This window comes from Neofelis nebulosa, chromosome 3, assembly GCF_028018385.1.
Source record: "Neofelis nebulosa isolate mNeoNeb1 chromosome 3, mNeoNeb1.pri, whole genome shotgun sequence".
NCBI classification, from domain to species: Eukaryota; Metazoa; Chordata; class Mammalia; order Carnivora; family Felidae; genus Neofelis; species Neofelis nebulosa.
The window spans coordinates 174,217,028-174,240,049 of NC_080784.1; the positions used below are offsets into that span (position 1 = coordinate 174,217,028).

At 39.5% G+C, this 23,022-nt stretch overlaps 2 protein-coding genes across 5 annotated transcripts; one reads left to right on the forward strand and one right to left on the reverse strand.

Annotated features, from left to right (window-relative positions):
- Positions 1–953: 953 nt before the first annotated feature.
- On the reverse strand, positions 954–17,198 carry LIAS (lipoic acid synthetase). Of its 3 annotated transcripts, none has more exons than XM_058722809.1 (11): positions 17,060–17,198; positions 15,429–15,595; positions 14,390–14,483; positions 12,973–13,053; positions 10,604–10,760; positions 10,460–10,517; positions 7,697–7,825; positions 5,629–5,774; positions 3,949–4,019; positions 3,074–3,185; positions 954–1,207 (listed from the first exon to the last, which is right to left on the reverse strand). In XM_058722809.1, exons 1-11 carry the CDS (start codon positions 17,186–17,188, stop codon positions 1,152–1,154), a joined length of 1,200 nt encoding a protein of 399 aa, XP_058578792.1. In that variant the 5' UTR covers positions 17,189–17,198; the 3' UTR covers positions 954–1,151. The 3 variants fall into 3 exon arrangements, with proteins under 3 accessions (XP_058578792.1, XP_058578793.1, XP_058578794.1); XM_058722810.1 differs by lacking the exon at positions 17,060–17,198 and adding an exon at positions 16,907–17,044; XM_058722811.1 differs by lacking the exons at positions 10,460–10,517; positions 10,604–10,760; positions 14,390–14,483; positions 17,060–17,198 and adding an exon at positions 16,907–17,045.
- A 231-nt stretch (positions 17,199–17,429) lies between these two features.
- Positions 17,430–22,387, forward strand: RPL9 (ribosomal protein L9). Of its 2 annotated transcripts, none has more exons than XM_058722814.1 (8): positions 17,430–17,567; positions 17,650–17,696; positions 17,788–17,903; positions 18,435–18,530; positions 20,136–20,268; positions 21,317–21,397; positions 21,627–21,741; positions 21,975–22,387. In XM_058722814.1, the coding sequence occupies exons 2-7, from the start codon at positions 17,651–17,653 to the stop codon at positions 21,731–21,733; spliced, it is 579 nt and encodes a 192-aa protein (XP_058578797.1). In that variant the 5' UTR covers positions 17,430–17,567; position 17,650; the 3' UTR covers positions 21,734–21,741; positions 21,975–22,387. The 2 variants fall into 2 exon arrangements, with proteins under 2 accessions (XP_058578797.1, XP_058578796.1); XM_058722813.1 differs by having other exon boundaries at positions 21,998–22,387.
- Positions 22,388–23,022: the final 635 nt, after the last annotated feature.

A 23,022-nucleotide genomic window follows, 5' to 3' on the forward strand; every position in this document is an offset into this window, starting at 1 on the left:
GAAAATCCTCCTTCATGTCATTACCGTCATATACAACCACAGTGGTGTGAAAAATAAAAGGAACAAATGGGATAGTGCATGTAGATGTAGCAAACTACTGCAAAATGAGGGTTAATATTCTTTTTCTTAGGTTCTATTTCCCTGTCTTCGATAACATCATGATCTTGGTTTCAAAGAAGTCCTAAACAGGGACACCTGGGTGGCTCAGTCGGTTAAGCATCCGACTTCAGCTCAGGTCATGATCTCGCGGTCCGTGGGTTCGAGCCCTGCGTCAGGCTCTGTGCTGACAGCTCAGAGCCTGGAGCCTGTTTCAGATTCTGTGTCTCCCTCTTTCTCTGACCCTCCCCTGTTCATGCTCTCTCTGTCTCAAAAATAAATGTATGTTAAAAAAATTAAAAAAAAAAAAAAACAAAGAAGTCCTAAACAAGCAATTAAATGTAAAACTATTTTGCAGGTCTGAAGCAGTCATACCAATGTAAAGAATCAACATTCAAACTCTTAAGCCTTTCTAAATTATTGCAGTGATGCTGCGGAATTCTGTAAAGGACACATGCCAACTGTAAACAGATCGTAGTCTCAACCTGTACTCACCATTTCATCACACTATGTCATTTCTCAGAAATGAAATGCAGTCACGATGTACAGGGAACAGGCTTAAAAGCTTCTCTGAAAGTTTTTTTTAGCATTTTATTTATTTTTTAGAAAGAGAGTGAGAGAGTGAGCAAGCACGAATGGTGGAGGGGCAGAGAGAGAGAGGGACAGGATCTGAAGCAGGCTCTGGGCTGACAGCACAGAGCCTGACGTGGGGCTCAAACTCATGAACTGCAAGATCATCACCTGAGCTGAAGTTGGATGCTCAACCGACTGAACTACCCAGGCACCCCTTTTCCAGAAGTTTTTAATGTATTTTTTAATTATACTGGTAATAGTAACCCTTAAAAGATGTTTCATGATTACATCACAGCAAGCGATTGTTTAATAGGACAAGACATGCAAAAAGACAAGTGAATTAATTAAATATGCACAGCTATTGACATGTTTCTTAAGACAAAGAGACTGAGGTATGTCCACTGAAGTCCAGGCATTCTGGTACCACTTCTATTACCAAATGGAATCAGGTATTAAAAATTCCTGTGGTCTTGAAGGTCTTGTTATGTTTTAGAGGGCTTTTTTCTTTTAGCCACTAGATTTTTCAGGAAAAATTCACCTACATGAAAATGAAAATGGGAAAATGAAAATACATTAATATTAAATTTCAAAATTACACTTCAGTGTTTTCCTTTTATTCTTTAATTAATTAATTAATTAATTAATGTAAGCTCTATACCCAACGTGGGGGCTTGAACTCACGACCCCAAGATCAAGAGTCACATGTTCTATCAACTGAGCCAGGCAGGTGTCCCATCACCTTTACCATTTTTTTTTTTCTGTAGAGTTTTTAAGTAAACTCTACCCCCAATGCTTACAAAAATTTTTTTAGCACTAGTCTCTATTATTCTAGTACCCTACTATTATAAAGGGTGACCCTACTGTACCTATGGGTCTGCTTTAGAACATCTATTCCACTTTACGTGCACGATCTATTCCTCATCACTGACAAAGTATTGCTGTTGGCACAATTCATTTCAGAGAGCAATTCTGCTACATTATTAGCCTGGATCTGATGTTTCTAAAATGGATCTCCATGCAGTTGAGCAGACTTATCTGATGGAATCCATTTAGCTTATGTCCCTCCAGGGAAGCAAGAGCTCTTCATTTATAATAGGCTTTCTCTCCACCCCCTCAGTTGTGCCTGTGCATTAAGTTAGCTGCTTAGAGGGGGCACATTCCCTTTTCAGGTCATTAGGGTTCCACTTAGTCTATGACTGTTATAGCGCAGCTCAGTTTTTATTGTCAGAGCCCAGCACTGCAGGCCTGATTTTATGAGGAGCCTGATGAACTTCGCTTTGTCATCTCAATATACAACTGCAGTGACCATATCTGTACACAATCACCAGGAATCCCAAGGTTCGTAACCCAGCCATGTAATGGAGAGTTATCCACGCTCCTCCATACCTTACCTAAATGTGGCAGGAGGAGAACCAACATTATCAGACCCAAGCCCATCATCTGAGTCTGATGCTCTACACAGCAGAATTCAAACTTTTACTGATCACTTTAAAAGCATTAAAAAGTTCACAATTCACTAATGCCAGAAATTTTCCTTAAAAAATAAAATAAAAACTTCTCTCAAATAATTTTACTTTAACTATTCTAGAAGCTGATGTTAGTTCTATCCTTTACATATTTCAGCCTGTCAGCACAACCATCTAAAAGATCATTTACAGTAATAGTGTAGTTTAGACCTATCCAAAAAATAACTGTTTATTCTTCAAGAAAGTGTAATTGTTAAGTCCAACTGACGGGAAAACTTTATAAACATTTTTTGGATTAAATTCGGGCTTCAGATACGTTCTCATAGACTTTTCATCTCTTAGAAACGGCATTTATTTTTGTAAGTCGGCTCAAGCTGCTGATCAAAATAAGAGCTGCATTACAAAGACGAAGAACTGTACTGTAGCTAGTAAACACACTGAAGATTTCTACATGGAAAATAATCTCACAAATTTTTTTTCTGCTGCCTCTGGGAGGAAAAACACAAAGATATAATGCGATGAGCAGCAATGCAGTCAAACAGACACTTTTTAGGATTTAAATTGATCTGAAATTAGGAGTTTGGAGATGCGGCTGGCATCACTGTCAAATGAATATACATTTTTCAGAAAACCATGTTATGTACTTGACTGGTATCTGTCATTTCTGAATAAGCTACTATTGAAATCCACACAAAGAGTAAGCCGATTACTTCTGCTTTCATTCGCATTAGCCATGTCATAAAGGGGCAGGGGATTCTTTACTTAAGGAAAAAACCAAGCTTAAGAGAAAATTTTCCTTAATAGGACCGCTATGGAGCAAAGTTCCCAAGGACGTTCCAGAAAAAAATGATTTTTCCTACAAAAGATAACCACAGCTATTATAATTTTAACATGAAAGTTATGGTCTAAATAAAAACATCCCCTGTGGTGTAACTTACCTGCTTTATATGAAGAACGCACCAGAGGGCCACTTGCAGTATAATGAAATCCAAGTTCATTTCCTACTTTTTCCCAGTATTTGAACTTTTCAGGAGTAATGTATTCTTCAACCTACATTGAAAGCATTAATTCTAATAGATTAGAATTTCCCTAAATCATTTTGATTCTATAGAAAATCTATGCCCACGCATTCAGGATGGCTTTCACTTCAAATGTATCCAGTTGCCCAGAGGCTTTCCTCCTCACCTTCCTCACAGACTACCTGTCTACTGGTTCCTTGGCCATTCTATCAGGACTTCATTAGAGAGGAGGGGAAACATCAACTCTGTATTACATTAACTATTCCGAAGGCTAAAAAAAATGAGATTATCTATAGAGATTCTGTATCTGTATTACTCCTTCCCTAACAGGTATAAGCAAGAATTAATCACCCCTAGAAGATTCTTGAGGACCAGACTGCCTTACTTGTCTTGTATCTTCTGCTTAGCACTGCGTCTGGCACACAGTCACTACCTGATAAAACTTTCTTGAATGAATGAATGTCCAATGCAGAAAGAGGAAGACTGACTTTTCCTTCTTATTTCTCCTCTGGCTCTCATGTAACTCTAAAAACAAATCCCAAGTGTGGATGAATGCAATTTCCCAACAACTAAATTCTTTTTCTGTACATTCATTTAAGTTGTACAATTTGAGGGCAGCAAAAAAGTGCCAGTGTATCTGCTGGCTTTATGCAGACAATAACATGGAAACTGGGACTTGGAAATATACATGGAACATTACACTAAAAAGCTAGCAGCTTCTTAACTGTACCTATGGACAGCAAAGATTTAATTCAAATTACCAGCGAACATCTGGCAATTCAAGATAATGATACCTTCAGGTGGCGCTTTGTTGGCTGCATATATTGTCCTAAAGTCAAACAGTCCACATCTGCTTCACGAAGTGCTACAGAAAAAGGGCACACGTTACATTAGCAGATTTTTTAAAAAGACTCATTTTTCTAAAAAATTTTATTATTTATTTAGTTTATTTTTCTAGTAACCTTTACACCCAATGCGAGCTCAAACTCACAACCCTGAACCAGCCAGGCCCTTTTAAAAATTAAAAAATATATATATCTTATTTTTAAATAGTTTCTATGCTCAAAATGGGAATCGAACTTACAACCCCAACATCGAGTCACATGCTCTACTGAGCCAGCCAGGTGCCCCAAGATTTTTTTGGGCCCCACGTAGGGCTCAAACTCATAACCATGCTCCACCGACTGAGCCAGCCAGGTGCCCCATTAGCAGATGTTTTTATGGTGCTAAAACTGTAGATGTAAGCATAATTTCCCTGAGCATAATTTGACTTTGGAACGGTGTGAACTTTATGCTGGCCTATAATCCTGATGTTGGGAGTAAGACTAGATCTATCCATTCAAAAGTGCCACGGAATATGAAAGGACTGAAAACACAGAAATGATTAAGACAATCATGAGGGGCTAACAGAAAGGACAAATAACTCGAATACCACTGAATAAATGCTAAAATATGGGTGAAGGGTGTTTTGAGCAGGAGTCTGTTAGACAGAAGAGATGAAGGGAACAGTATATGAAAGTCCTGAAGTCACATATTACAGACCAGATGCACTGTATTAAGTTTTACCAAATGTGCAAGATGTGCTCTAGGGGATGTGATTTAACCACTTACATATTGAAATCTTTCTAGTAAAACTATAGTTTTACTCTAGTAAAGAGAAGTTTTTAAAAAATTTTTTTCTAAAAAAATTTTTTTTAATGTTTATTTTTGAGAAAGAGAGGGAGGGAGGGGAAGAGAGAGAGGGAGACACAGAATCCGGAGCAGGCTCCAGGCTTTGAGCTTGCTGTCAGCACAGAGCCCAAGGCGGGGCTTGAACCCACGAACGTGAGATCATGACCTGAGCCGAAGTGATGCTTAACCAACTGAACCACCCAGGTGCCCCAAAGAGAAGCTTTTAATTACTATTTGGATTTGTTACCTTTAGAATCGATACATAACTGCAAGTAGGCAAAGGATCCTCATGTAAATAAGAGGGTTTTTTTTTTCTTACAATTTATAAAGCCCAAGAATCACAAAGCAAATGGGCTAATAAAACTAAGAATCAGCAGAGTCCAAAGCACATGATGTTATGTGACAATGTTACCAACAAGCTCTTCCTCAAAGACCTGGCTTCATCTTATTCATCTTTGAATTGTCACTGCCTGTCAGAGCTCCTAGTAGCTGTCTGGCTCTTAAAAACTATTCAATGATTAAACAAGAAAGTGGATAAAATCATATTTTTACTTGATGAAAGAGTAGGGAATAAAATGGGATATAAATTTCATATCCTGAGCTTTCTGCATATCATTCCATAAGGTTCTAAGAAACATACTTCCTTTCCTTTTCATGCTGCTGTTTATAATCATATCCTGTACTTTGTTCTTACTGGCACTTTCACTGAGACTACGGAGGAGGCATAAGAGGGCCTTCAAAAGAGGGTTCCTGCTATTACTCAAATTAAATGAAAAAGAGTTTTCATTTTCCAACTTCTTTACCTTTCATTGTTGAGTATACTTGCTCATCATTTTCGCCTAAACCCAACATTATGGAGGTTTTAGAAATCACATCAGGCCGAACCTCCTTGGCATGTTGCAGTACGCGCAGAGACTGGTTGAAATTGGCCCGGGGATCACGAACTTTCCTTGAAAACAGCAGGGCTGTTGTTAGCAAGAATAACCACAAGCTCAACTAAGTACATAGTTATGCAAGCTATCTAAAAGACCAGAAAAGTACATTCTGAACATTACGTTAAATCATATGGTTCCATACTACCATTTGTGCACAAATATCTCGCTGTTACTTTTGTAATGAGTATCAGGTTTCATCAGGCCCTCTAGTTCTATCTACTTTTAAGGCCTTTCAAACCTGTGGCAGAGAAAACTAGAATGTAATAATTCAGTTTAGGAATTACTCATTGAGAAACCAGAATTTGAAGCTGAAAATGAGTGACCGCAAGGGAGGGTAAGTCAAGAGAGAGGGGAAATGAGTGGGAGTAAGAAAATCTCTGAAGTGAACAAAGGAAAAGCTATTTAACCTGAACCCACATTTCAGGTCTGAAAACTTTTAAGTTCGTTTCTTTTCTAAAGCCCAAGCTGCCCTCTGCTGGTGAGTACACGACATTGACATCTCTTAGGTAAAAAGGCATGATTCTGGAATTTTCACTGGCAAGGATAATGTTTCTTAAGTGAAACCAGGGAAACTGGCACCCACTTGTGGTGGTATCATGAGAAATGACAGGGTTGGAACAGGCTGTGTGCTAGACTTCAACAGCAGCCAAACCATGCTTTAAATGGCGACAAGGCCAAAAGGACAGAGAGTTGCTGATGTTAATCCAGCATTCACTTGAATTCTAATGCACTTTTTTTGTGTGTAACTGACTTGCTGTAGTCATTATTTTTCATCAGGGACCAATACACAGGGAAGAAAGGAAACCAATTTGTGGATTTAAAAATAACCACAAAACTGACAATACCAAACATAATTACTTTTGAAAGTATTTCTCCAGTGAATTTAAGTTATGCTCCCTAATATTTATTTATGCTGTAGTGGAAATGCTGGTTGTCCACCATACTTTTTTCAAGTTCTTTGATACATGTGATGTGTAGAAGCTAATAAGATCACTGCCAAATACTTTACTAAAATTAAATAAACATATTAATCTTGCCTGAAGGTTAAAATAATTTTCATCATTCTGAAATATGAATATGGTCGTTAATGTGGGATAACAATCTGTAAATACTTCTATCTGCTAACATTAGTAGAAAGAATAGTACCCACTTTTTTTTTTTAGTATATGTGCTGCCGAAGCGAGCACAGTACCCACTTTTTAAAAGAGATTTAAACTACTTCTGAATAATACATCTGAGTATTTCTTTTGTATCATTTATTGCATATATTAGTGCCAAAAGTATTTTAAAGTCTTTTTTTTTTTTAGAATTACAAAGTAATTTGCTTTTATATAATTTTTTTCTTTTTGAAAACTATTTTTTGAAAAAAAATCGGCACTGGCAATATGATACTATTAAAAAAAATTTTTTTTTTTAACATTTATTCATTTTTGAGAGACAGAGGGAGACAGAGCATGAGGAAGGAAGGGGCAGAGAGAGGGAGACACAGAATCCGAAGCAGGCTCCAGGCTCTGAGCTGTCAGCACAGAGCCTGACGCGGGGCTCGACCCCACAAACTGCGAGATCATGACCTGAGCTGAAGTCGGAAGCTTAACCGACTGAGCCACCCAGGCACCCCAATATGATACTATTTTAAATCAAAAAGATGACCATTATGTGTGCGTGCACCAAAACATACATACATGCATATAAATATATGCCCATATGTATAGGTTATAGTAATCAATATTACTGGGTAGAAATAATATGGGTGATGTTTATGCTGTTTTTGTTGGCTATATTTTCTTTTTCCTGTGATAGATATATGTTGCTTTTGTTAAGAAAAGAAAGAGCTCACTTCGTAAAAGTCCAATACAAAGTTCTCTCCTGAAAAAAGAGAAAATATAGCAGATTCTGGCCCCTAAATTTGCCAACATTACTCTGTACATGTAATCACCTCTGCAATTCTGGAACTGTCTCTACGTTATGAGCATACACATCTAATCCCGACAAAGCAACTTTTTCTATTGCTTTAAGATCTCCTCGGAAATCAGGGGTGAGACATTCCACAAGAATTTTTGGATTCCTATAGGGAAAAAAAAAGTAAGTATCAAACTGAGGGAAAAAACTGACATCTATTGCTTAAAACAGAAATTACCAGTACTCATTCAGGATCAGTTTCATTCAACAGTGTAATCTTTAGAATCTTGCCAAGGAAAGCATGAATATACAAATGTTCATAAATAAACTGTTATAGGAAAAAACACCCTGAACATCAAATATTATGTACATAGTGGTTAAAACACAACTGCAGGAAAATGTTCAGAATAAATTTTGAGATTAACAGACATACTTTATTGAGCAGGTATTAAGAAAATAAAGTTGCTTAAAGGAATTAAAATATAAATACTAAAACATTAAATATATAATATCTTTTTATTTTTTGGAAAGTAAATTGGGACATTTCTTACATGAATGCAAATATTATTTGATTGCTTTAATTTTGATTTCTTTAAAAATTCATCAGATAGTGCCATCCTCTCTTCCTCTAGGCAAATATTTCACAAGTGCTGTGAGTTTTAAAAACTATTTTCTGAATTGCTGAGTCATGCATGAGCTTTGCTTAAATGAAATACAAGTTAAACGTTAATCTCCTATTTATATTCTGACTCTATCTATGCATTCAAGCATTAAAATATGAACTAGGTCATAGTGCTGTTCCCTTTGACAGCAGTAGAAATGACTAGGACAGCTGATAAATTTTTTCACAAACCCAGTGGCAGTTTCTGGAGCTATTTCCTGAGAGAACAGATGTGGAAAGGCCCTCTCATGCATATAAGTGATGTTGAAAGAACACAGCCTATAACTTACTGTTTTTATTTTTATTTTTATTTTTTTTACGCTTATTTATTTTTGAGACAGAGAGAGACAAAGCATGAACAGGGGAGGGTCAGAGAGAGGGAGACACAGAATCTGAAACAGGCTCCAGGCTCTGAGCAATCAGCACAGAGCCCGACGCAGGGCTCGAACTCACATACTGTGAGATCGTGACCTGAGCCGAAGTCGGCCGCTTAACCGACTGAGCCACCCAGGCGCCCCTTTTTTTTTATTTATTTATTTTTTTTATTTTTGGGACAGAGAGAGACAGAGCATGAACGGGGGAGGGGCAGAGAGAGAGGGAGACACAGAATCGGAAACAGGCTCCAGGCTCCAAGCCATCAGCCCAGAGCCTGACGCGGGGCTCGAACTCACAGACCAAGAGATCGTGACCTGGCTGAAGTCGGACGCTTAACCGACTGCGCCACCCAGGCACCCCAGGCGCCCCTGTTTTTATTTTTAATTGTAAAGTTGAGACCCATTAGTAGTTTGTGAAATCAATTTAGTGGGTTGCAAACAGAATTTTTTAAAGTAAACTATTAAAAAAACCCAGAAAACACAGGGGAAATCACTGAAGAAACATTTACTAAATGCTAGGTACTCAACTCGCACTAAGCTGTAGGAAGTAAGCATAACTCCTTTTTTTTAAGGTTTTTTTTTTTTTTTTTTACCTTTATTTATTTATTTATTTTGGGAGAGAGACAGGAAGTATGAGCGGGGAAGGGCAGAGAGAGAGGGAGAGAGAATGCCAAGCAGGCTCGGTGCTGTCAGCATGGATATGGGGCTTGATCCTACAAACCACGAGATCATGACCTGAGCCAAAATCAAGCATCAGACCAAATGAAACAAACACCCAGGTGCCCCAACATAACTCCTTTTTTAATTCTTTTTAAATAGATGGGATTAAAATATTAATAAAAATGTAGATTATGGGTAAATTTCCCAGGGCATATAAACATGGATAAAATCTGTATGCTTGCATTTTAACAACGTTGGAGTTTATCTCATCCATATACTTCTAGATGATGATTTATTCAAAATTAGTGTTGGGAAGACTGCAGTTTTATGCTTTTTAAAAAAATTACTCGGGGCGCCTGGGTGGCTCAGTCAGTTAAGTGTCTGACTTCAGCTCAGGTCATGATCTCGTGGTTCATGGGTTTAAGCCCCGTGTCAGGATCTGTGCTGTCAGCTCAGAGCCTGGAGCCTGTTTCAGATTCTGTGTCTCCCTCTCTCTCTCTGCCCCTCCCCCACTTGTGCTCTGTCTCTGTCTCTCAAAGATAAATAAAAACTTCAAAAAAATTTTTTTAAATAAAAATAAATTTAAAAAAAAAATTACTCAAGGAGCATCTGGGTGGCTTGGTCAGTTAAGTGTCTGACTTCAGCTCAGGTCGTGATCTCATGGTTCGTGAGCCTGAGCCAACATTGGGCTCTCTGCTGTCAGTGCAAAGCCCAATTCGGATTCTCTGTCCCCCTCTTTCTCTGCCCCTCCCCCACCGATTCTCATTCTCTCTCTCTCTGTCTCTCCGCCCCCCTCCAAATAAATAAATAAATAATCTTAAAAAAAAAAGAAAGTTAAAAAGAATTACTCAAAGTTTGGGGTGGCTGGGTAGCTCAGTCAGTTAAGCGTCCGACTCTTGACTTTGGCTCAGGTCATGACCTCACGATTCATGGGTTCAAGCCCTGCATCAGACTCTGCACTGACTGTGAGGAGCCTGCTTGGGATTCTCTCTCTCCCTTGCTCTCTGCCCCTCACCTGTGCATGTACACATGCACGTTCTCTTTGTCTCAAATTAATAAACTTAAAAAAAATTAAGTTTACACAAGCAAATGCAAAAACAAGTACCTTTCCTTTAAGTATGATACAGTCTTTGCAAAATGCTCAGCTCCTCCATCAGGCATATCTAGAAACAAAAGAGTCCACTGCTCAAGATGATGTCACAACTTAGTAAGAGCCAATTTCTGGAAGAGCCAATGATGACACACTAACCATCTCGATCCACAGACGTCAGGACAACATAATCCAGACCCCACTCTGCAATTGCCTTTGCAGTATTGTAGGGCTCATTGGCATCAAGCGGACCTGGATTTCTTGCAGTCTTAACAGAACAGAATCTGCAACCTCTTGTACACGTATCACCCATCAACTAGAACAGAGATGATACAATTTAAATCAAATAGAAGGATGACCCTGAAGAACATATGTTGAGAGAATAAAGCAAGTTACAAAAAATGAATACAGTTTAATAGTGCTTATAGGAAATTTGAAACATTCAAAGTAAACAAAATACAGTTAAGGAATACGTAAACAAAATACAGTTAAGGAATACAAATACATGTAGTAAAACTGGAAAGAAAAGGGAATAAGCTCAGAATTAAAAATAGCATTAAAGTTAAAAAGGTGACAGGAGCAGGAAAGGATGTACAGTAGGGTTCAAAGATAATGCTAATGCTCTACTCTTAAACTAGAGGTATCAGGCTGTCTATTGTTATTCTTTGTGACTTACATATAGTCTATAAAGATTCTTTTGTACCTATTTAAACTTTTTGAGAGACAGGGCACAAGAGAGCATGAGTGGGGGAGGGGCAGAGAGAGAGGGAGACAGAGGATCCAAAGCAGGCTCTGAGCTCTCAGCAACAGCAGAGAGCTCGACATGGGGCTCAAACTCACGGACCGTGAGATCATGACCTGAGCTGAAGTCGGGACAGTTAAATGACTGAGCCACCCAGATGCCCCTGTACTTATTTAATATTAATAAAAATTATTTAAAGGGAATAAAACATTCAATTAACATATCAACATGCAGGTCTCTGTGGGAATTAAATGGAAGGCATAGCTCCTTCTTGTTAAATAGATGAAAGAGAAAACACATAAAGTTAACAATCTGCTTCCTGTGGGTACTGCTACTGTTCAGGACACTGCTCCTGCTGCTACAGGTCACTACCATGTTCTGACATGCCAAGCACAGCCATTGTGGATGTTTTGGGGCCACTGGAGTTTCAAAGCTGCACAGTAATGGATTGAGATTTGGAAGAGAAAGATCCTCTTCTCTTTATGTTTAATTTTCTCACAGGGGACTCATAGCTGTGGTCCCAACGTCTCAAACGGATTTATTGAAACACTGACCTCTTTCCGGAAACCAGTCATGAGTCAGTGGGGAAAGGAGCCAGGCAAGGGATGAAACAAGAGATTTCCATAATGGAGTGTTCAAAATCACTCCTTCCTTCAAGAACTGTAACCTGAATAACCTCCATGGTCAACTTTATTTCATAAGCCTTGGTTCCTCACATAAATAGCCTCCTGCCGGTCCAACTTAGACATTCCCAGTAAGTATGAACTTCCAGTTGCACACAATTTAGATTTAACCCTAGCATCTCAACCTCCAAACCCCTCTGGATAAATATGGTAGGTTACACAGTTAATACCAATTCTTACTCTACCATATTAAGATTATATATTTTACCCTTTGCGATGTAACCTGCAGGGCCTCCAACTGGGCAGGGGTCTTATGTCTCTGCCTCCATTGCTGTCTGCTTGGCTATGTGTGACTTACTTTGGCCAAGAGAATAATAGCAGGCATGACCAAGCAGAAGCCTCAAATGGGCATGGATGGTTGGCTTGCCCTCTGGTGCTCTTCCATGCTTCATGATAAGAATATGTCTTAGATGGGGCGCCTGGGTGGCGCAGTCGGTTAAGCGTCCGACTTCAGCCAGGTCACGATCTCGCGGTCCGTGAGTTCGAGCCCCGCGTCAGGCTCTGGGCTGATGGCTCGGAGCCTGGAGCCTGTTTCCGATTCTGTGTCTCCCTCTCTCTCTGCCCCTCCCCCGTTCATGCTCTGTCTCTCTCTGTTCCAAAAATAAATAAAAAAACGTTGAAAAAAAAAAAAAGAATATGTCTTAGAGAGCTGCTGGTCTAAAGAGAATAAAGCTCTGTGGAGCGGACCTGAACCCTGAGACCTCAATGTATTGCCTGCAGTCCAATTTAGCCCAGTCAAGAGCAGTTGTACCCCCAGGCAACTGAAGGGACATGGGAGACAAAAATACATGCTTATTATTGTTTAGGGGAGGAAAAGTTAAGCAATCATGAATAACATTTCCAAAAGTTAACAGAAGAGATATTTCAAAGCACCATATGATTAGCTATTACATACATGGAAAAATCAATAATAGATTTATTCAGCGAAGGGTGAGAGCATATCAGCCTAGATTATTCTGTCAGGTTTTTTTTCCTCATATTTTTCATAAATTCACATGTAACACAAAATCTGGTCAGAGATTCATCATGCACATTTTTAGGAGAAAGATAAAATATTCCTTTCGGTTTCCAGACAAAAACTTTATAGTCTGAGGTGTTCTTACCATGATTGTGGCTGTGGCTGTGGCATATTCTCCACCTCCCCAACACTCTCCAATGTTGGGACAGCGAGCTTCCTCACACACCTGTGAGTAAAAGGGAATGGAATACAATCAACTGAAAATATTAACCAATTGAACAAATTAGTGATCAAGCATTTTAAACGGTCTGTTCTTTTCAATGTATTTATGAAGAAATTCACTATTCAAAAATGCTGTTAAACTCACAAACTGTATGTGTACGTGTATACATACATATATACGTGTATATATGTGTGTGTGTGTATATACATATATATATATATAAGGATCCCGTTTTTAAATTAAAAACGATATAAATGTATACATTTTATATGTGCAAAGAAAAGGTCTGGTTGGATATATGCTAAAAAATTAAAGTGGTATAGTTAACATTTGGAATTGCATATATGACATCTCATATTTAATATTATACTCTGTCTAGTAAGCATGTACTTAATTGGTAATATAAAACAAAAAAAAACACCTAATTTCCTAGGTTGAAGGAAAAAAAATCTTTTTTGTACTATTAATGAGAAATTAAGAAATACAATTACTTTTTGTCTCTTTTGCAGGGAAAATGATTTTTATAAGCTATGTTTTTTGAAAAATTTTTAATGTTTATTTATTCTTGAGAGAAGGAGGAGCATGACCAGGGGAGAGGCAGAAAGAGAGACACAGGATCCGAAGCAGGCTCCAGACTGTGATCTGTCAGCACAGAGCCTGACATAGGGCTCAAACCCACGAAGTGTGAGATCATGACCTGAGCTGAAGTCAGACGCTCAACCAACTGAGCCACCCAGGCGCCCCAAGCAGGGAAAATGATTTTTATATGTATTTCCATTACCGATCATGATGCATCCCTAAACATCTTTATTCACTTTCTTTGCTGTTTGTGTTATATATGTATGTATGTATGTATTTAATGTTTTTATTTATTTTTGAGAGAGAACGAGAAAGAGAGAGAGAGAGAAAGAGAGTAGAGAATGGTCAGAGAGGGAGACACAAGAATCTGAAGCAGGCTCCAGGCTCCAAGAAGTCAGCACAGAGCCTGATGCAGGGCTGCAACTCACAAATCGTGAGGTCATGACCTGAGCCGAAGTTGGTCGCTTAGCCAACTGAGCCACCCAGGCGCCCCTATTTATTTTTGAGAGAGAGAGACAGAGCATGAGGGACGGGCAGAGAGAGAGACACACACACACAGAATTCAAGGCAACCTCCAGGCTCCAACCTGTCGGCACAGAGCCTGATGCAGGACTCGAACTCATAAACCATGAGATCATGACCTGAGCCAAGTTGGATGCTTAAATGACTGAACCACCCAGGTGCTCCATATTTTTAAGTTACACATATGTAGAAACATTATGACTTTTACTTAAGAGGGACATTTAACACTGAAACTTACTGTATGAAGATTCAAATTCCGCAATGTATTTTTCAACTTATTGTAATTTTTCCCCATGGGAATCTCAGTCTTTAGCCATGGAGGTAGTCTTAACCTGAGGAAAGCCAAACATAACTATCCGTTAACAAATATGTTCCCAAATAATCACACAGCTTTGAAGTTAACTTTGCTTTATTACAATTCTTGGTGAAGAGGTTTTTTTTTCTCCCCCCCACAATCTTGGGTTAATTCTTATAATTTCTGCCAGAAGAGTAAGAACATAGAATCAAATTTAGACTTGCTCAAACTGCTTCAGAAAACACTCATAACTGTCTAACAGAGCACTATGCTCATGTCTACCTTTTGCAAAGGCAAATCGTCCTAATAAAAAATGAGGAAGTTGTTGAACATCTCATTCCTCACTGAATAACACTGACAAAAATTCAGTATTTGTTCAGAGTAAGGAGAGATCCCACAAGTGTACTTTCTGCTCTACATTCCAAATTTATGATCGTTATTAAATGGAAAAAAGTCTAAAATTTGGAGTGAAGACTACATATCCTGAGGTTCCCTTAGACTTATAACCACTTGTGAACTAGAAGATGTTGTGTAAGGTATGTCCCAAAACAATCTGCACTCTGTACAAAATTCCCTTACCATTATTTTAAATTAAAGCAAGGTATTCACAGGTCATATGTATGTTGAATAGGAGAAGCAACAAGTTAGGTCAACACCCAGTAACAATGAAAAATTTATCAAGGTCAAACCGACTAGTAGCAAGGTGATAATGTTTGTTGTCTGAAGAAATTTGATGCTGAATACAAAATGGGAGATGGTGGTTTAAGATGGCTAAGTCCTAGAAGAACAGAAGAAAAACTGTCAAAGGACACAAAGAAAAGGATTCCAACAATTTCACTTATTTACCTGTTCCAGGTCTGTTATCACTTCTTTCTAATGATTTTTAGTTAAATATACCAAGTGTCATTAAAATTATATCTAAGGATTGGTCATATCTGAAAATAATGCACAATGAAGGAATTTATCTCAGAATTTCAATTACCTTTCTCCTTTCTGGCGTTTTAAGTTTCCTTTATACTCATCCCACTTGCTCTTGTCTGCAAGATCACCAGTTACAAAATCTTGAAGGTCTGGTCCATTCTGTAAGAATTCCTTTTTTTCCTCTGGCAAGGAACTTACTGCTCTGATTGGACTGTATCTTCCAAATACCTAAAGAAAGAGTTCATTATCACACGTACTTGGTGGGGTTTGAAATAATTTAGTTTTAACCTATTTCAATACCTAAAAGAAGGGGTAAAGCCAGACAACTGATACAGAAATTAGTCAAACAATTTACAGGCGCTATATAGGATCTTAAAATCTAGGATTAAAGAAGCCTCAAGGAGAACAGATGAAACCTGAAAGACAATGAGAGCTAACCACTTACTACTAGATGTACAATAGATTTGGAAACTTTTGGAACTGGCTAACATATGTCACTATTTCAAGTAGCCCACCTAAGTGCTAAAATTCTCTTTCAAAAGTTTAAACTGCAATAACTGGAGATGCCATAGCTTTGAATTTTCTACTCCTGAGTTGAGTTAAAGACGTTTAAAAGGAAATTTGCAAGAAGTCTCTCTTATTTGGGCTTTGGATAAGCATTGGTGTTAAAATGCAGAGATAATGTTTAGTTGGTTTCAGAGAACTGAAAGGCGAGAAACCGAACCTAACGTTTTAATTCACGGTAGTCACTCAATATACATTTGCTGACCATAAAAAACAACAACAACAGGGGCGCCTGGGTGGCGCAGTCGGTTAAGCGTCCGACTTCAGCCAGGTCACGATCTCGCGGTCCGTGAGTTCGAGCCCTGCGTCAGGCTCTGGGCTGATGGCTCGGAGCCTGGAGCCTGTTTCCCGATTCTGTGTCTCCCTCTCTCTGTCTCTGCCCCTCCCCCGTTCATGCTCTGTCTCTCTCTCTGTCCCAAAATTGAAAAAAAAATTAAAACAACAACAACAACAAAACACTTACTTCTAGATCTGAACACGAACGTGTGCAAGATAGCCCAAACACTAAATTCACGAGTACATGCAACCTTCAACAATTTAAAATGAGTGCTGTTGGAGTGCTGTGAGATTGCTACTTCACTCCACGACCACTCCCCTGCTAAAGTTAGAGCATAGGCTTGTGTTCTCATCACCCAGACCTGGTGTCTACTAACAAGAGCCCAACACAAAGTAGGAATTTGGGGGTGCTCATCGCAGTGCTCCTATAATGCTCCAACCAATACAGGGTTACAGATCACTGTGCTAAGCAGAAAGAAAGCCCTCAGCGCCTGCGAGAGAGACCTACAAACAAACCAGTACCAGAGACTCAACCTGACGGTGTGTCGGGAGAATTAAATGGAATACTACAGGAAAAATGATAGCACAGCGCCCGGCTAAAAGTAAACGCTCAGTAAGTGCGGGCCTTATAATTGGGCGCTCTGAAGAGATGGGAGCCCCTCCACCCCAGGGTCGCATCCTGCTCGCCCTGCCGCTCACCCGGGGCCCCAGGGTGCAGGCGGCGCCCCAGCAGCGAAGAGACATCCCTCTCTTTTTTTTTTCTAGCAGAGTCGAAGGATCACTAATTCCCGGGAAAGACAGATCGACAAACCGTCGCTCGGTTTATGACACAAAATCTGAGCTACCACTGACCCGGGGGACTTGACCTGCTCCGCGATTGGCTGCTTTAGCCTGATAGCGTCGCGCTCTCATGACGCCATACGCAGAGCCCTTACGGGCTACAAGAACGTGATGACGAAAGACGCTCTCTCTTTGCCGCATCTACTGCGAGGTGAGGATGTATCCGAGTTTTGTGGGTTTGGGGAATCTGAAGCCATCGGCTCTGGGAAAGCCAGGGGCCCGAATCTGGCGCTCGGAGCCTCTATGCTGGTTGTTTACCCGCGCGACGAGCGCCATATGGATCTGGTGGCGCTGGGATTCGAGCCCTGTACTGGACTCAGAGGCCTACCCCCCCCACTCAGCCTTGCCGGGATGGCGCCGCCTTAATAGGGCTCCTTGGGTTGCTCTGAGCGGGAATTCGCCCCCTGTGCTTGTAATATCCGTTTGGGAGCTGCTCTTTCCTGGCCAGGCCGCAGCATTGGGCTGCTCTCCTGGTTGGTCCTCCTGTGTCCTCTCCGGGGGTTCAGCTTGCCAGTCTCAGGTAGGAGTGGAGCTCCGCGCTGGGTAGTTTGATCACAAACAGGCCTGAACCGGCCTCATAACCCCAGGTGTTTGTGTTTCAGAATGAAGACCATTCTCAGCAATCAAACTGTCGACATTCCGGAAAATGGTATGAGACCTGATGTTTGTATTTTTTTAACGTCTTTTATTGCCTGCCTTGTATCTTCTTCGGGGGACTCACAAACCTGTTTTCTTCTTAGTCGACATCACTCTCAAGGGACGTACCGTTATTGTGAAGGGACCCAGAGGAACCCTGCGAAGGGACTTCAATCACATCAATGTAGAACTCAGTCTTCTTGGAAAGAAAAAGAAGAGGGTGAGGCTTTTTTTTTTTTTTTTTTTGCACATCAATTGCTTGTTTGGAAGGCAGTGATGTAATAGTACCGAATTTGGTTGCTGTAAGTTACGGAATGCAGGTTCAATGTTATAGCTTAAAATTTGGTGTCCACAAGTGTAGCTAGTTGCAGTGTTACTGCGTTAGTGAAGTTGGGAAAGGAAATTCTGATTATAAAACTCAATACTAGTACCTACTATCATAGTTATCACGAGCGTCGAGGTTTTAATACTGTTACAAGTTAGGTTTATTTTCCTTGTGATTATTTTGTAGAAATTTTAGGAACCAGGCAGCTCTTGTGAGCCTGGTATTTTAGCTTTCTAGGAATGAAGTATGATGCAAATTGAAAATTAGTATTTTTGTGATACGTAGTGGTAAAAAAGTTAAATTATTGAGGGCTTTCTGTGTGGGTGCTTTAATTAGGGCTAATACTAGAGTCTCGTGAATAAATGGATTTTCTTCAAGCCGACTTACTACTGGAAAGAATCTTCTAAAGTTTTTGTTCTGTTACAGCTCCGTGTTGACAAATGGTGGGGAAATAGAAAAGAACTGGCTACTGTCCGTACTATCTGTAGTCATGTACAGAACATGATCAAGGGTGTTACATTGGTAAGTAGATTGATCAGACTGCTTTGTTTTGGAAGGGGAAGTTTCTCAGCTGTACTTTATGCATGCAGCATAAATGCTGCAGAGCATCTATTATGTAATTTATTGCGGTACTTGGGAAAGGTGATTTTGGAAAAAAAAAAAATTACTTCTTTTGAGAGAGCAAGTGTGCTGTTAGTAGGGAGGGGAAAGAGAATCCAAAGCAGGCCTCATGCAGTCAGCACAGAGGCTCGATCCCACGAAGTGTGAGATCATGGCATGAGCCAGAATCAAGAGTTAGAGGCTCAATGCCTGAGCCACCCAGGTGCCCCATCTTGGCAGTTTTTAATAGGCTTCTGCAGGTCTTTAAGATTAAGTGATAAAATTTTTTTTTTTTTTTTTTTAATGTTTTTTATTTTTTATTTTTGGGACAGACAGAGACAGAGCATGAACGGGGGAGGGGCAGAGAGAGAGGGAGACACAGAATCGGAAACAGGCTCCAGGCTCCGAGCCATCAGCCCAGAGCCCGACGCGGGGCTCGAACTCACGGACCGCGAGATCGTGACCTGGCTGAAGTCGGACGCTTAACCGACTGCGCCACCCAGGCGCCCCTAAGATTAAGTGATAAATGTGGGTGAAGACCAGATGGTCTTAAAGTAGGTTGATGGTGGTTTTTTTCCCCCACACAAACAAAAGTCAAACCTTCAGGGTTGTGGTTTTTTTGTAGGGAATGTATCCTGTAAGGTAGGCTTTGATTTCTTGGTATGCCTCTTACCACCAGGATCCCTTGAAGGGATAGAAAAAAGGTGGATGGATCTAATTTCTGAGCTTCCTACAAGTGTGTTTGATGTCACTATTCTCTAACTCCCTCTCTCAGCCTTTAAGATAAATTTCATGTCTTTGCTGAAATGCTTTTCTCTGCATTAAAACTCAGCCTTTTTAAATGGCATCCTGTCCTTCAACTCCATCACACCCCTTATTGGGTCATGTTTCACATATTTCCTCTTGGTACCAGGCTAAGTTCTTTGAGAGCCTGTCTTAATCCTTGTTGTCATCTGGCATACTTTAGTAACTCAGTAAAAATCTAGTGCCAAAGATGAAGGAAGGACTTTGGGGTTCTCATTTTAAAAAGCTGGCATTGTTGGGGGGCCTGGGTGGCTCAGTTGATTAAGCATCCAACTTTGGCTCAGGTCATGATGTTGCGGTTCCATGAGTTAGAGCCCCGCGTTGGGCTCTGTGCTGACAGCTCAGATTGCTTCGGATTCTGGGTCTCCCTCTCTCTGCTCCTCCCCCCGCTCATGCTCTGTTTCTCTCCTTCAAAAATAAATAAAAACATTAAAAAAATAAGTAAAAAATAAGAAGCTGGCATTGTTTACTGTGGGTATAGGAAGCAGTAAATACATGCTTCCTTAAAGAGCTTTACAGTCCATTGAAGAGAGAAAACATGTTGATGTATACAGTTTGTAAGGCTTTGGTACAGGTGACTTGTTACAAAATCTTGAAAATGAGTGTTATGGGAGGATTGTTGCATTTTTACATTCTAGTGTAATGTAAGCATCCTACAAAATTTAAAAACTGAATTTCTTGTCTTTCAAATTGCTCAGCTTTGCTAATAGTTTGTTCTAACAGGGCTTCCGTTACAAGATGAGGTCTGTGTATGCCCACTTCCCCATCAACGTTGTTATTCAGGAGAATGGCTCTCTTGTTGAAATCCGAAATTTCTTGGGTGAGAAATACATTCGCAGGGTTCGGATGAGGCCAGGTATGTGCATACTTTTAGATATGGTTCAGAAATGTTTTGTTTTACTTGTGAAGACTGGTGTTTGGGGTTGGCTATAAATACAGATTTATTTCAGAATTGTCCATTTTGATTATGCTTGTGATAACTCTTGGTGTTAGTTAAGGCTTGATACCATACTCCTATTGATTGTGATTCCTAAAGGCTTACGCATTAGAGTAGTTTCAGGATGTGTAGCTGTGTTCAGTCTTTGCAAACTGAAATCTTTAAAAATAAAAAATGTTTGAATAGTGGTTAATAGCATACACTGCCTAGGTTTAAGTTTGTCAACCTTGGGCGAATTACCTGCCTCTGTGCAGCTCATTTTACTCATCTGTAAAATTGGAACCATCTCATGGTTAAATGAGTTAAAATTGAAATACATGTGGAATAGTTTTGGCTTGATACATGGTAAACATAAAAGCATTTAAATAAATTTTTTTTTTTTTTTTTTACATTAAAGATTTTAGTTTTAAGTAACTACACCAAACATGGGGCTGGAACCCGCAGCCCCGAGATCAAGAGTAACATACTTTACTGACTGAGCCAGCCAGGTGCCACCCCAATGTTAGAAAATTTTAAAATTAGTGCTTTCTTGATGCTTCTTGATTTCATTGGGGTGGGAAGAAGGGATTCTAAATACCAGTTTAATGGGTCTACAAAAACATTACATGGTCAACACATTTAATGGGAACTGTTAAGTAAAAAATAAATTTGGCGATATCAAATATATACAGTAGAATTAAGACTTGATAACACAGCTTTGCACAGCTAAATTGCACTAGGTGCATACCGTCTTCTACTCCTTGACCGAATCACTGAAAATCTAACTACTCTGGAACAGGTTCATTCAAGCAGGAACACAAACCAGATTTTGCCTCGGTAAAAGTCAGGTCCTATAAATCAGAATCTCAAGTGTGATTTGGAAGTTTGGAATTTTAAATGGAATAAGTTGCTACTGTAAATATTTTGAAAGTAAATATTGTAAAGATTTCATATCATGTTGACACTATGTGAACGCCTTCTTTTTCAGGTGTTGCTTGTTCCGTATCTCAAGCCCAGAAAGATGAGTTAATTCTTGAAGGAAATGACATTGAACTTGTATCAAACTCAGGTTTGTATGTTTTACTATGCCTAATTATGCCTACAGAATTTGGTTTAAATCTTCTAGTTTAATACATGATAATTCTGTTCAGTTGGTGAGCTTTTTCATTTGCAGAAGTTGAATAAAAAGCTGTCTCAAAGATACATAGGTTTAAGTATAGTATATGATAAAATACTTTTTTACGATGGGTCTGGCTGGCTGGTGGTGTAATTGTCTTTATCTTTCTTACTGTTAATAGCTGCTTTGATTCAGCAAGCCACAACAGTTAAAAACAAGGATATCAGGAAATTTTTGGACGGTATCTATGTTTCTGAAAAAGGAACTGTTCAGCAGGCTGATGAATAAAACCTACGGTAGGTTCTTATGTTTATAAGTTTCCTTACTGCTTTAGTTTAGAGGTCTTAATTTACTAGAATCTGAAACTGGAGTTGTAATGACAACACAAGTTTACCGGAACACCGTGAATTTGGCAGAATAAGAATTTTGACATACATTTTTACTATGAACTAGTAAATCATAATTTTAAATGTTTCGGATTATTTAGAGTAGAACTTGTTTGGGCAAAGGTATTGATGGTAATCGACAGATTTTTTTCATTTCTTTTTACAGTTGTCCAGCTACAGAAACAGCAAGAGGCCGGATGATTTTTCAGACTTACTTGTGATACTTTAAAGATGCAATAAAACTGTACTGATTTGGGGCTTTTTCTTTTTTTCCTTCTTAATTTTTTTTAATGTTTATTTTTTATTTTTGAGAGAGACAGTGCGTGAGCAGGGGGAGGGGCAGAGAGACAGAGGCACAGAATCTGAAGCAGGCTCCAGGCTCTGAGCTGTCAGCACAGAACTTGACATGGGGCTCGAACTCCAGAGCTGTGAGATCATGACCTGAGCAGAAGTCAGGCACTTAACCAACTGAGCCCCCCTGTCCACCCCTATTTGGGCTTTTTCTTAAACCGACAATCCTTTTCTACTATTTGGCAATTAAACCATCCAGAAGTAATTGTAGTGTGCTAAGAACAATAACAAGGAATAGGATGGGGTTTTTTTCTAGTAATATTTAATGGGAGAATTGGCTTGAATTTGGTTTTTTGAAGGATTAGTGAGGATATTTCAGGGAAGAAAAACGGTACCAGTAACAGGCAACACCATTTGTTCATCATTGGATGTAGAACTTTCCGGGGGGGGGTGGGGTGGGGAGGGGTCCTGAAGGTATCTAATTTTGCAGAGGCATAAATTTGAATATTGTGAGGTAAATGTGCTTGAGTCATTTATACCAGTAACTTCATGTGAAAAAGCAGCTGAAGAATGGAACAGTGATACGCCTTAGTGAGGTTACTTTGTGTTCATGATAAATATGGTGGTTGTGTCCAAGATCCTCACTCTTAACTCTCTGTCCTACCTCACCCATTTACTCCCATATGTTAGTCCTTGAGGTTTTTAGAAACTGATAACCCATCCATAATCTAATTACTGTTATGTCATGCTTTAAATATGTTACCATATTAGACTAATTTAGCAGGGTTGCCCCCAGCCTCTTCCTGCTGTCTTCCCCATTTCATTTGATAGAAACTCCAACCTTTTGATTTCTCAGGCAAAATAACAGCATTCAACTTTGATTCCTCTTCCCAACTACAC